Here is a 13199-nt window from a genome sequence, read left to right as displayed (position 1 = left end):
CAATCTACAGGAAAGGCCCCAGGAATAGATGATATTCCTGTGGAATTTTGGAAGCTAGGAGGGAACAAAACTGATGATCTGGAAGGTTTTGTTTAATAATATTTTAAGAGGAGGAGAGGTACCAACATCCTGGATGAAAGCAGTGGTAGCTTTAATACCTAAAGAGGGTACAGATCCATCAGATCCAGCTTCATACAGGCCCATTTCAACACTAAACCATGACTATAAAGTGTTCATGTCTATAATGGCTAAAAGAATGACAAAAGTAATGCCAAAATTGATAGAGATGGATCAGTGTGGTTTTCTGGAGGAAGACAAACATTTAAGAAAATTAAAAGAACACTGATGATCTACAGGGAAGCAGAATGTAAGAAAATACCATTGTTGTTGGTGAGTCTTGATGGAAAGAAAGCATTTGACAGAGTAAGCTGGGACTTTATATGGGGTAATGGAAGTATTTGCATTTCCTGAATAAATTATAAGGTTGATTAAGAGAATATACGATGGATCAGAGATGAAAATTCAAGTGGGTGAGGTCCTCTCTAATAATTTCTGCTTGAGCAGAGGAACCAGCCAGAGGTGTCCTCTTCCCCTTTGTTATTTGCATTATATTTAGAACCACTGGCAAAGAAAATAAGGGACTTGAAAATTTAAGGATATTCCCCCCACCCACTACCTCTCTCAGCACCCATCAACAACCTACTCTTAGCAAGCTTGGCTACTCATGTTCCCAGCTACCTACTACATAATACTAACTTCTTGTAGCAATAACTGCTAATGGCTGTTATGTACCTCAAACAGATTGTATCAACTGTTCACGGATGAATCTCAACTACATTTGTAACCATGTTTAGTATATGTCACCATATTTTAAAATTGTACTATGTTTTACAGCTGTTTTACATCCGTTTTCTTCTTGTCTTACGTCCTTAACTGGACTAATGTCTATATTTAAATGCTATGTTTTTAACTGTATAGTGCAAATAATACTTAATGTGGAGCTTTTCTCCCCGGGCCTCCACTGAAAATGGACCTGTGTCCAGTCGGACTCCCCCGGTCAACAAATGTAAACAAATAAATAATAATTAGTATGGTAGTCAAGAAAAAAATGGCTCTATTTGCAGATGATATTATTTTATACCTGACAAAACCAGAAAGAGACATTACAGTGCTGTGGAACATTTTGAGACCGTTTCAAATCTTTTCAGGATGCAAAATTAATGAAGCTAAAACAAATACAACAGCGGGAAATTATGTAGCCACATATAGATTGGTTCAGCAGTAGCCATATTTATGGGGACATGATAAAATTAAGTATTTAGGAGTATGAATTAAAAATGACTTGTGTGGCAGCTAATGATATGTGGGAAGAGACCAAACATAAGACAATACAAAAACTAAAAATAAAATGAAGCTTTTTGTTACATGGATTTGGATAGTAAAATACAAGCAGTTAAAATGCTTTTAGTCTCATTAGTCTTGTACCCAGGGATATTTTTAATCAACCAGAAGAGAAGATGTGGATAGTAATTAATAAATAGCTGAAGGACTTTATCTGGGAGAGGAAGACGGCAAGAGTCAAGTGGGACAAGCAGTTTCTTCCAGTAACAGGGCGGATTGGGATTACCCAATATGAAGCGGAATTTCAGAGCTACACAGTTAAGGCTCTATATACAGTACAAGCAGAAAACTATAATTCTAAGTGGCAAGGGATGGTGATAAAACAGGGGGGATGCTCAAGAAACAAGGAGACAGTGGGATTTTGGATGCAGGCCTTTAAAGGAGAATAAGAATAATCATAAAGAATATTATATCTATAAAGTAGCAGAAAATATCCTAAGAACTAAGCCAACACGGGAATGAAGAAAGGAGAGTCTGCCGATATGGATTACTGCAATTAGAGATATAGACAACAGGCAATGGGGGGGGGGGGGCTGGAATTTATGGGAGAAGATTGGCAAAGAAAACAAGGTATTTAGAGCAAAAAACTAGTGAGGGAACGATGATAGAATGGGATGATGCCAAGAATTTATTTGGATTGCAGGTTAAGAGACGGTCTTTCCTATCAAGGATTGATCTCAGTGTATAGGCAGAGAAAGAAATTGTGGGGTCCTAAATGAAAGACCAGCGCTGGCAGCATTTTTTGTAGAAACTAGAACAGAAGCTGCTATTAAAAGAGCAATAATTAGTAGAGCATATTAAATACTGTATGAAAACTACAAGAATGAAATCACAGCAGGTTAGAAAGGATTGGGAAGAGAGACTGGATAAGCAATTCACAAAGAAACAATGGAAGGATATATGCAAGTCTCCCAAACATGCAACAGATTCCAGAATATTTAGGATTTTTGGTTGGAAATGTACGTAGATATTTTTACACCCAAAGCAGACCCCAGAAAAATTTTCCTCAGGTAGGCAACTAATGTTAGAGATGTGACAGGAAGAAAGAGGTAATCTGGAACATATTTTCTGAGCGCGCTGTGAGTTGGTGGATTTTAAGGATTCTCTGCGGGATGCTGGATAGGCCGAGATTGGTGTTATGAGGGAGACTTGAGTTATGATACAGAATTGAAATTGCCTAGACATGGTAAGGCCTTGCTGTGTCTAATTTATGGTGGCTACCAAAAAGCTATTACTAAAAAATGGAAATCAAAGTCTAAACCAACTATATTAGAAGCAGTGAGAATACAGTAACAGAGATAAAACAACTGGAATTGAAATGTTTAGAAGTAAGTAGGAACAAACTACATAGGAAAAAATGGGAATTGTGGGAACAATACATACAAGGGAGGAATGGGGTTTAAAACAAGGCAGGACTTAAATGAGCTATGCAATGTTTAACTGAAAAGGAGTGAGTCAGTATGGTTTGTGATGTAAAATGCTTGCAACCATGATTGTGTCAGTGTGGTCTGTTTTTATTTATATAAAATGTATGACTGCCTATGTTGTAAGTGATGTTTAATAAAGATATTTCTTGTTTAAAAAGGGGCAGAAATTGAATAATTTATGTAATGTTGCTTAGGTTATATGATACATAGCAATTGAATAATTTATATAATGTTGCTTAGGTTATAGGATATATAGCAATACATGTGAAGTATAATGTTTGTAAACATGAACTTGTTAATACAGTTTGATTACTTTTATATAAATGTAAATGTGTCTGTCGCAAGTGATGATTCACTAAAGGTATTTAAACAAACAATGGGGAGGGAAGTTACTGTTCTGATATGTAGCCTAAACAATAACAGAATACTGCAATTACAGGGAGGATGAACAAATCCATGATCTCTTACAATAAGATATACTAATGAACTTCCATTTTCCTGTTTTAGGAACTTTTTACAGACTTGCACAGCATCACAAGGAATGCACGTGAGCACTGCACGTTTCAACCCAAACTTTGCTGGCTGGTGCTTTAAATACTGTGCAACACTGCCTCATAACAAACACCTCAGCAATAAATGGTTCAAACATGAAAAAGCTATTGTAAAGTTTTATGGTGAGAAAGTTGAAGACAAATCACCTGTAGAAATGTTCTGTACTCTTCACTCAGGGTTCCTCCTTCGGCCATTCTCGCTCGTTCTTCCTCATCTAGTTGATGCGCTATAGAAGACAGCTCCACAGGGCTAAAGTACTCACCTTGCAGTAAATTGTTCAGGCAGTGCTGGGCACATAAGGACCCTTCTTGCTGTAATTAAAACAAAAAGAAGCTTAAAACTGAATAATCCAAGCAATGATTTAATGAAAGTTGTTCAAATTTATGTTCAGAACACACAAGAAGAAACGTTCAGAATTCTTTAGTCTGAAAACAGCACAGCAGTCAACATGTTTTCCTTTTAGATTACTTTTACAACCACTGCATTAAATTATGCAGAGAATCTCAAATCCTCTCGTTCTGTACCCTCAACACGAGTTAAGTCACAAACCTCCCTGAATTATGAAGGCTGGTTACCATCAGTTCTCCAGTAACAGCTCAATGAGAATGTTACAGGTATGATCAACATTTAAAGGTAATTTCAGGCAGGTACAATCAATAGCGGGATGTATGGCAGCTGTTACCTCTCTAATACTATCCATTCGTTTTGTTACTCTCTACAAATGCTCCCAATTTCTTGCTGCCATAATCCATTAAACTTAAAATTTGCTCTAGCCTCATTTGCCATCCATTGGTTTATCATCTGCTGTTCATAATCTTTTTTTAGGTTCAGCATCCCATCCTGATTCTATCTTCCTTTCTCCTATAGCTCATGTTTGAAGATTTTAAAAGTTACACCCCAACTACTAGGACTCATTTTTACTGTAATACAACTGACATCAGTGAACTAGAAATAGCAATGCAATCAATGCAATGCCCAATCACTCCTTTTTTTTGCTGCTGTAGAGTCCTGTAAGATCATTTTCCTTTCAATGTTTGTGGCTCTGTACAGCCTGATACATACTTTAAAAAATCACTGTCAAATTTTACTTCTGGTCCTCCTTTTATGACCCCTTCACATTTTCCTTCTCACATGGTTGCATTCTGCATCACCATCCTAATCAGTGTATAAAATGTTTAGAACTATTACCTCAGTTCTTAACTACATATCTGCTTTATCTTCTTCAAGCCTGTTCAACTCTAGCACACCTGTGAGAATATCTGATCTAGGTCAGGTCCATGTCTGCTGCATTACCTGTAGGGCTGACATTCAGATGGCTACCAAAGGGGGTTCTATTAAATTCAGTAGACACACACACTTTTTACACTATTCTAAAAAAAGAAGTTATGTACTCACCATAACGTTCCATCTGAGTAGGTACTTCATTTGTCTGCAACCTGTGGGTATCGGATCCGAGCCGGCAGCTTTCCAAGCTACAAGATCCAAGCTCCCAGCTCCTCCCCCCACCCATAATCCCCTGCTACCTGCTGTATTACCTCAGATCAACTTTTTGCCTCATCACCCAACTAACAACCTCGAGAGAGGAATACACCATATCTAATCTCCTGACAAGAAACTTACAGGTGACCAGAAAATCCCGAAACGGTTCGGGGGATGGCAGGGGAGGTCGGCTGCAGACAAATGAAGTACCTACTCAGATGGAACGTTATGGTGAGTACATAACTTCTTTATCTGAAGTAGTTACTTCATTTGCTCTGCAACCTGTGGGATAAAGTCCCCAGCTACTCAAGAAAAACCTGATGGCCTTTACGGAAGGATATTCCGAAGCACCGTAGAGCCAAAAGATGCCCTGCCTCTTGAAATAATATCTAGTTTATAATGAGAAATGAACGTATGAGAAGAGGACCAAGTAGCTGCTGAACATATGTCGTCCAAGGGAACCCTGGACCAAAAGGCTGCTGAGGTGGCCACGGACCTTGTAGAATGAGCGCGAATTCCAATAGGGGCTGGTTTGCCTGACGATATGTACCAGTGAATTATGCACCGACAGATCCAATTTGCTACAGTCACTTTGGAAATGGCTTTACCCATAGCTGATTTTGCAAAGGATGCAAACAACTGGTCTGACTTGCGAAAATCTTTAGTTCTGTGCAAGTAGAAATGTAGTTGTCTGTGTACATCCAGTTTGTGCGTGTATTCCCCTTTGTTCTGAAAATTTGGGAAGAACACTGGTAAATTTATTGATTGATTAATATTTGACTCTGAAGCCACCTTAGGTAAGAAAGATGGGTTAGTCCTGCGGGACACTCTATCCTTGTGAAAAATAAGGTAAGGGGGTTTCATACACAGAGCTTGAAGTTCTGAAACCCTCTTGGCCAAAGTAATAGCCACTAAGAAGGCAGTTTTCCATGACAAGAACTTTAACGGAACTGAGGCCGCAGACTCAAAGGGTGGACTTGTCAGGGCTTGTAAGACTAAGGTCAAATCCCATGGGGGCACCACAGTCTTCACAGGCGGCTTCAAAAGAAAGATGCCCCGCAAGAAAGTTTTGCATAATTTTGTAGATGCCAAGGACCCTAAGCCATCACCTACATGAAAATGGGAGATGGCTGCCAACTGCACCTTAACCGTAGAAGCACTTGCTCCCTGCTGGAAAATCAGCGACAGAAAGTCCAGAATCGTTGGAACAGGAACTGTAAATGGGTCCAGGCCCTTGTCTTTAGCCCAGATGGAGAAACATTTCCATTTACTATTGTAAAGTTTTCTGATAGATGGCTTATGAGCCACGACCAGTATGGCCTTAACAGGAGAAGAGATACCGGGAATCCTAGCAATCATTGGAACTGGATCAACCAAGCCGTAAGCTTGAGGTTCACCAGGTTCGGGGTTTGGCAACCCGCAGGATGCGCGATCAGGTCTGGAATGGGATCCAGAATCCATGGAGGAGCCAGACTGCGAGACCACAGATAAGGGAAACAGATCTGTCGAGGCCAGAATGGGGCTATGAGATTAACTCTGCTCCCAAACAGACAGGCTTTCTGATAGAACTTTATCATAAGCGGGAGGGGGGGATAAGCATAAAGGAGACTGGGAGGCCAAGCATGAACTAGAGCATCTCTGGGATTCTCCCCTTTGGGGGGGAAGTATTGCGAAGAACTCGCTGCATTTTGTGTTTAATGGAAAAGCAAAAGGATCGCAGCGAGGCCAACCCCATTTGTGGAAGATCTAATTCGCAACAGATGGATTGAGAGACCACTTGTACGGAGTGGGAAGTACTCAACTCAGTTTGTCCGCTAATATGTTGGACTGACCCGGAATGTGCGTTGCTACCAGAAACCGGTTGGTGGATATCGCCCATTCCCAAACTCTCATAGCCTCGTGACAAAGGGGATAAGACCTGGTTCCCCTCTGTTTGTTTATGTACCAGACGACTGACATTGTCCGTCTGGATTGCAACAGTCCCCAGAGAGAGAAGGTCGTGGAGAGCTTGCAACGCCAAAAGCACCGCCCTCATCTCTAGGACATTGATATGCAAAGCGGGCTCTAGGGACGTCCACGTGCCTTGGACGGAACTGCCTGAACAATGCCCCACCCGAGGCGAGAAGCATCCGTGGTCAACGTGGCTTGAGGCGGGGGGATCACAAAGGGCCTCCCTTCTCTGAGTTCCCGCGTGTGGAGCCACCAAAGAAGGGAGTCCTTGCAAACTCTGCTCAGTAGTATCGGAGTGTCCAACGGGTGGAGTGATAGGGACCACTGAACTTGCAGGGTATACTGTAATATCCTCATTAGCAGGCATGCGTGAAGGGAGAGACCAAATCGCTGCAGCCATAGACCCTAGTGCCCTCAGGGCAAACTCCGCCAGTGGGGCAGTACTCTGAAGAAGGGCTAATACTCGATATGACAAGCTGCTCAGCCTGTCTGAAGTTAGGGTAGTTCGAGAGATACGGGTATCCAACCTGGCCCCTATGAATTCCAGGACCTGAACAGGACACAGACAGGATTTCTGCAGATTTACTGAGATGCGTAAGTTGTGGGAGAGTGTCAGAGCGTAATCTCTTGCCACGCAGAGTTGACACCTGTTGGCTGCAGTGAGGAGCCAGTCATCTACGTACGGAAAGACCTGAATGCCCTGAAGTCTCACGTGGGCTGCAACCACTGCCATGACTTTGGTGAACAACCTCGGGGCTGAGGTGAGGCCGAACGGAAGAACCCTGAACTGATAATGACTGGCCCCCAGCTGGAAGCGGATATACGTTCTGGATCGCCTGTCCATCAAAATGTGGTAGTACGCATCCTTGAGGTCTATAGAGAACATCCAGTCGTTCTCCTGCAGAAGGGGGAGAACTGATTGGAGGGTGACCATCCGGAATTTTTCCTTGGGAATGAATAGGTTCAGAGCGGAAAAGTCTAAGATGGGTCTTAAGTCACCCGTTTTCTTTGGCACCAAAAAGAAAGAACCTGGAGTAATAACCCAATCCGGACTGATCTGGGGGGACGGACTGGATGGCTCTTTTTTCTAGCAACTTCGATACTTCTGAAGCCGCTGCCTCCCTCTGATCGGGTGGTACATCGGGGAGGTGTCTGGTCTTGGGGGGAAGGTTTATGAAGGGGATGTAATAACCTCTGGATATGATACGGAGCACCCATCGATCTGTCGTAAGGGACTCCCAATTTGACAGGTGCTCCATCAAACACCCCCCGACTGTCTCCAGAGAAGAACAGTCGGGCAAGCCCTCAGGGTTGCTGTGCGGGTCTGTCCGAGAAAGGTTCTCTAGACCCAAAGTTATGCGGTCTCCCTCTGCCTCTGGGCCGGCGTCCACCTTGTCCTCCTCTGCCTCTAGAGGATGAGGGGTCCGAAGCTGGACGGGATTGCTGAGACTTGCGGAACCACAGCTTCTTTTGTCCCCTCAGATTCCTAGAAAAGGACTGTTGGGGACTAGAGAAGCGGACTCCGATGGCAGACAGCGTCTTCCCGTCCTTTTCGCTTTGGACCAACGTATCGCAAACGGTCTTGCTGAAAAGTGAAGATCCGTCAAAGGGCACATTCGCGAAGGTCGCCTTGAAGGGATCCACAAAGTCACAAAGACGGAGCCAGGCGTGACGTCGCAAGACGACCCTGGCTTCGCTGGCCCTAGTGGCTCCCTCCGTTGCATGGGAGAGAAGCTGCATGGACGTGTTAGAAATGGATTTTAGAGTGGCCATCCGAGTCGAAAAAACATTCTGGTCTCCGACCGACATGGACTCCGGGGGGGGGGGGGGCTGCAGCGTATTCCTTAATCAAGTCTTACTGTAGCCTAATGGTCTGCGCCATATAGTTCAGCGACCTTCTCGATATTCCCAATGCGGTCCAGTGCTCAAGATTCCTTATTTGGCGGGTGGTCTGAAGAACTCTCCTGTGTGAGTTCTTTCTTGGTGGCAGCCACTACCAACATGGCATCAACGGGAGATCCCTTGGCCCAAGACTGCCCATCTGTAGGGAGGCTAAGGACTTTATCAGGACGTCCAGGAATTGGCTCCACGGTGTCGGGCTCCTTTCACGCCCTGGTAGTAATGAAGTCTACCAGGGGGTCAGCCAGAGGGGACACCCAGGAGGTAGATGGGCCTGCCTCAAACGCCTCCATGAACACGGATTCATCCACGGAAGGTTTTTGGGCAGCCCCCCCCCCCTCTAATACTCAACATTTCCATGATGCCTTCGAAGGAGACGTCCTCGGGGGGTGATCTTGGGGAACCTTCTCCTTCATCTAAATCTGTGTCGGTGGTAACTGACTCAGGGAAGTCCAGGTGCCTCCTTTTACACCTATGTTTACGAGGGACCTCCTCAGTGGGGCTGTCCGAAGAGGGCTCGTCCATTGGTTCTTGTTCCTCCAAGGGAACTAGCTGGAGGGCTTGAGCAGGCTGTCCCGATGGTTGGATGACGGAGGATAGACCCACATGCAGGGGGTTACGGGAGGATCCGAAGCCCGGACCGGGGACCTGGAGGACCTCGACAGTACCCTCTCCACTACCTCAAAAGCTGAAGGAGAATGACTCACCAGGCTCCGAAAGCATCCTCCTTGGCACCAAGGTAGAGATCGGGGTCGGAGCCGATGCAGTCTGCACAGAGAGAGGTGCGCTCTGAACCCAGCGGCACCAAAGACACACCAACTCCCCTGGATCCGACACTCGGCCCTGAGAACTCTGATCAGACACGCTCGAGGGTATAAATCGGCGAAGAGATCAGCGCTATCGGTGCTGACAAATCCCCGGCTCCAAAAGGGCCCGGATCCGACGACTCAGAGACCGAAAACGAGCCAGAGAAGGAGTGATTGGAGCAAAAATGGGGGCCGTGCTCCCTCCCGGGGGGGGGGGAGCAAGAGCACCCCCAGCTGCATTTGGGTCTATATGAATCGACGCATCATCCGATCCATGTCCGCTTCGGTGAGGCTTCTGGTCGATCTAGAAGATGTCGTCGAGGAGACCAGTCCTCCGTCAACGAAAAGCTGGGCGAACGGAGCAGAGAGGGGGAGGATCCGGAGACCCTCGAGGGAGACTTAATCAGTTTAGATGGTGGGGCTGAGGGTTGAGTCTCAGCCCGCCTTTTATGGGATTTGTGTCCTTCCTTATCCTTGTGCCTCTTCTCTCTGGAGGAAGAGGCACCAGCGTCACCCATGCTCGAACCCAAAGAGGGAGGTAGAGTCCCGGGCTGAGCAAGGGGAGCAGAAGGCACCGGGGCTGCCGAAGCAGCCTGAGCGGGAGAGGAAGAAGAAGAAGAAGAAGAAGAAAACGATTCCTGGGGGAGTTCCTATCCCCAAGCACCTGGGGGTTAAGGCAATTCATTGGGCCATGCCAGAGATAATATAGGCCACACCCAGGCATAAAACGCACTTAGTGTGGCCATCAGCCGGTGAAAGCTTATGGCCACACTCAGTACACTTCGAAAAAACGGCTTTCGGCCCTTTAGTCATTTTAAACTCACTCACACACTCACACCCAAACACTAAGGGGGGAGGGGTGTAACACAGAGGAACAACTAACTACGAGAAAAATAAACTAAACCACTGAAAATAAACTCAGGGGCACTACACACACGTACACTACCATTTCACAAAAACACTTTTTTTTTTTTTTTTTGGAAAAAAAGGACTAACAAGTAAACGATCTCACCAAAGCCAGGAGCTCTTCAAATGATAGCTACTTTAGCCGCGGCAAAAAAATGATCTGAGGTAATACAGCAGGTATCAGGGGATTATGGGTAGGGGGGAGGAGCTAGGAGCTCAGATCTTGTAGCTTGGAAAGCTGCCGGCTCGGATCCGATACCCACAGGTTGCAAAGCAAATAAAGTAACTACTTCAGATCTATACATTTTCTTGGGTAATTCTTAACAGTGTTTATATTTAATGAAAGCACAGAAAAAATGCCTTTAACATTTTAGTGGCTTTATAAGTTCTTCTTTAGGATCATAGGAACTACAATGCAAGCAAGCCCCCCCCCCAATTCCAAACGGGGCAAAACATGTTAGGCTGAGGACAACTGAAAGGCTACCTGCAAGTTTACCAATGTTACTCTTGAAGGAGGCAAAGATGTCAGAGATCCACAGGTTCATAGGTAGGTACTAGGCTATCTACCCGAAGGCATTTATAAGCCTAGCCGGAATGCGTTGGCTTTTGCCACCCCCTTAGATTAGTTCCCTGTGCCTCTGTCCAGCAGAGCCATTGAAGTGATCCCTGGGGTAAACTTTCTGTTTCCCATCCACTCGTCAAGGTTTCTCTTGAAGAGGGTTAGCGAGGAGTTCTGCCTAATGTAGATTGGAATCTTGTTCCAGAGCATGGGAAGTCTCTGGGACAGGAATCTATCCCTCCAGCACATCCTATTTATTGTTGTGGTGAGGTTTAGATCCCTGGAGCGTGTGGCTCGAGGGGATATGGTTCTCTTTAGGTGGAGCATGTCCATCAATTCTGGGTTGGACATGGCCTTGTACGTCAGGCAGAGATCACCTCTGAGTAGGCGGCATGCAACAGAGTACAGCTGGAGTTTCTTCAGTCGAGCTGCATAGGGCATCTGCTTGAGGCCAGTGATCCTCTTGGTGAGGTACTTCTGTGGTCTTTCCAGCTGTTGCAGGGGTCTTGTAAAGTACATCCCAAATGGGGCATTGTACTCTATGATGGGTCTGATGAGTGATGCGTAGAGGGGCCTAATGACCTCTTTCAATCTGGATGCAAACCCTTTTGTGATTAGGTGGGCCACATAGAAGGATTTTCTAACCACTTTGGTAATGCGTTTATCAAAGGAGAGGTTACTATCTACTTGGGTCCCCAGTTCCTTTAATTACATCTTCCATATTTAAGGGACTGCCATCTATGTGGTAGTTTGTGGGTACTTTGTTTTTTCCAAAGGGGATGACTATGCACTTTTTGGCATTTAGCTTGTGGCCGTGGTTTTGACAACAGGTATCCGTCTCAGGGAGACCCTTTTGGAGGATGTTTGTGTCAGCTGGAGAGTCAATTATAGCCCCTAATTTGCTGTCTGTGAACTTGGTCAGCCACAGTCCTCCTGTGCTTGCCTGCACCTCTGAGAAGTATATGCCGAACAGGAGGGGTCCTAGGACTGAGCCCTGGAGAATGCCACTTGTAACCAGTTTAGAGTCAGACCTAGCTCCCGCAACTCTTACCATGTGGGTTCTGTCAGTGAGCCAGTTGGCAAACCATCTCGTGATGTAGGGATTTATGTTCAGGCTGGTGAGCTTGTTTATAATACTTGAGTGGGGAGGTTTAGATAGGCTGTGTGGACCACCATTCCCTCGTCTATAGCCTTGGCAACTGTCTCAAAGTTGTCCACCAGGTTTAGGAGGCATGATTTGCCCTTAAAGCCGAACTGGGTAGGGTCCAGTGTTTGGAAGTTTCCTATGTCTCTGTTAATGAGATCCATGATGATGCGCTCCATAGCTTTGCATACCAGGCTTATAGGGCGATAGTTCCTGGGGTCTGTTATGGCTCCACATTTGTGGAGTGGAATAACCGTTGCTCTGCACCACTCTGTGGGCACGTAGCCTGTGGAGAGGCTGAGTTTAAACAGTGTGTTTAGGTGAGGGGTTATTTCATCTTTGAGCATGTGTAGGACACATTGATGCTGTGTTGTTGGCTTTGGAGAGGGCTGTTTTAACCTGTATGTGATTTCAGGGATACTACATTCTTCTGGTATAGTTATGGGCCCTTTTGGGGTGAGAGAGGGGTGAAGTTTGCACTGAACCTGCCAGGATGTTGGCTATATCGGTCGGTTCAGTGTATTTTGTGCCATTCTGCACTAACTCTGAGCAGATCTGAGAATTGCCACTTAGATTCTTGACATAGCTAAAGAACGCCTTGTGGTCATCTTTGGAGTCCATGGCAATTTTTCTTTCGAAGCTAGCCTTGGATGATTTTATGAGGGAATGTAGTTTCTTGCTGATACTGCTCAGGGATCTCTTCCCTTCTTGGGATTTTACTCTTTTCTGTACTAGTTTCCTCCTTCTGTTGTATAGCTTGTTTATGGCAGGGGTCCACCAGACTGGTTTCCTTTTCTTGGAGGAGTGAGTCTTGGTTTTGTTTGGGATAGCACGATCCATGCATTCTTGTATGTGCCCGTAGAGTGCATTAGTGAAGGATTTTGCAGCTTGGACAGCATTATCCTTTAGCATGGGGGCTTTGAAAAGTACAGTTTTGTACCTACCATAAATGTAGATGTCAGATAGGTATGCATCTGCAGTCATAACATATGGGTTGTCCTGCCTCAGGATTCCAAAGTCTGGGTCCGGCGTCGGCTGATGTCGCATTTTCCCCGACGTCAGAGCGCCTGGGGTAT

The 13199-nt window shown here is 45.2% G+C and overlaps 1 protein-coding gene across 2 annotated transcripts in view; it reads right to left on the bottom strand.

The window, feature by feature from the left end:
* ATXN3 (ataxin 3) overlaps positions 1–13199 on the bottom strand; it is a 773701-nt gene that overhangs the window by 696637 nt on the left and 63865 nt on the right. For both annotated transcript variants that reach the window (XM_044074716.1, XM_044074717.1), the window contains exon 2: positions 3527–3691. In XM_044074716.1, coding sequence (XP_043930651.1) covers positions 3527–3691 — 165 coding nt within the window. The remainder of the gene's footprint in view (positions 1–3526; positions 3692–13199) is intronic.

Source organism: Protopterus annectens, chromosome 6.part0 (assembly GCF_019279795.1).
Source record: "Protopterus annectens isolate FY-2018-M chromosome 6.part0, PAN1.0, whole genome shotgun sequence".
Taxonomy (NCBI): domain Eukaryota; kingdom Metazoa; phylum Chordata; order Ceratodontiformes; family Protopteridae; genus Protopterus; species Protopterus annectens.
Note: the sequence above shows the minus strand (reverse complement) of the source record. Positions and strands in the feature narration are given on the sequence as shown.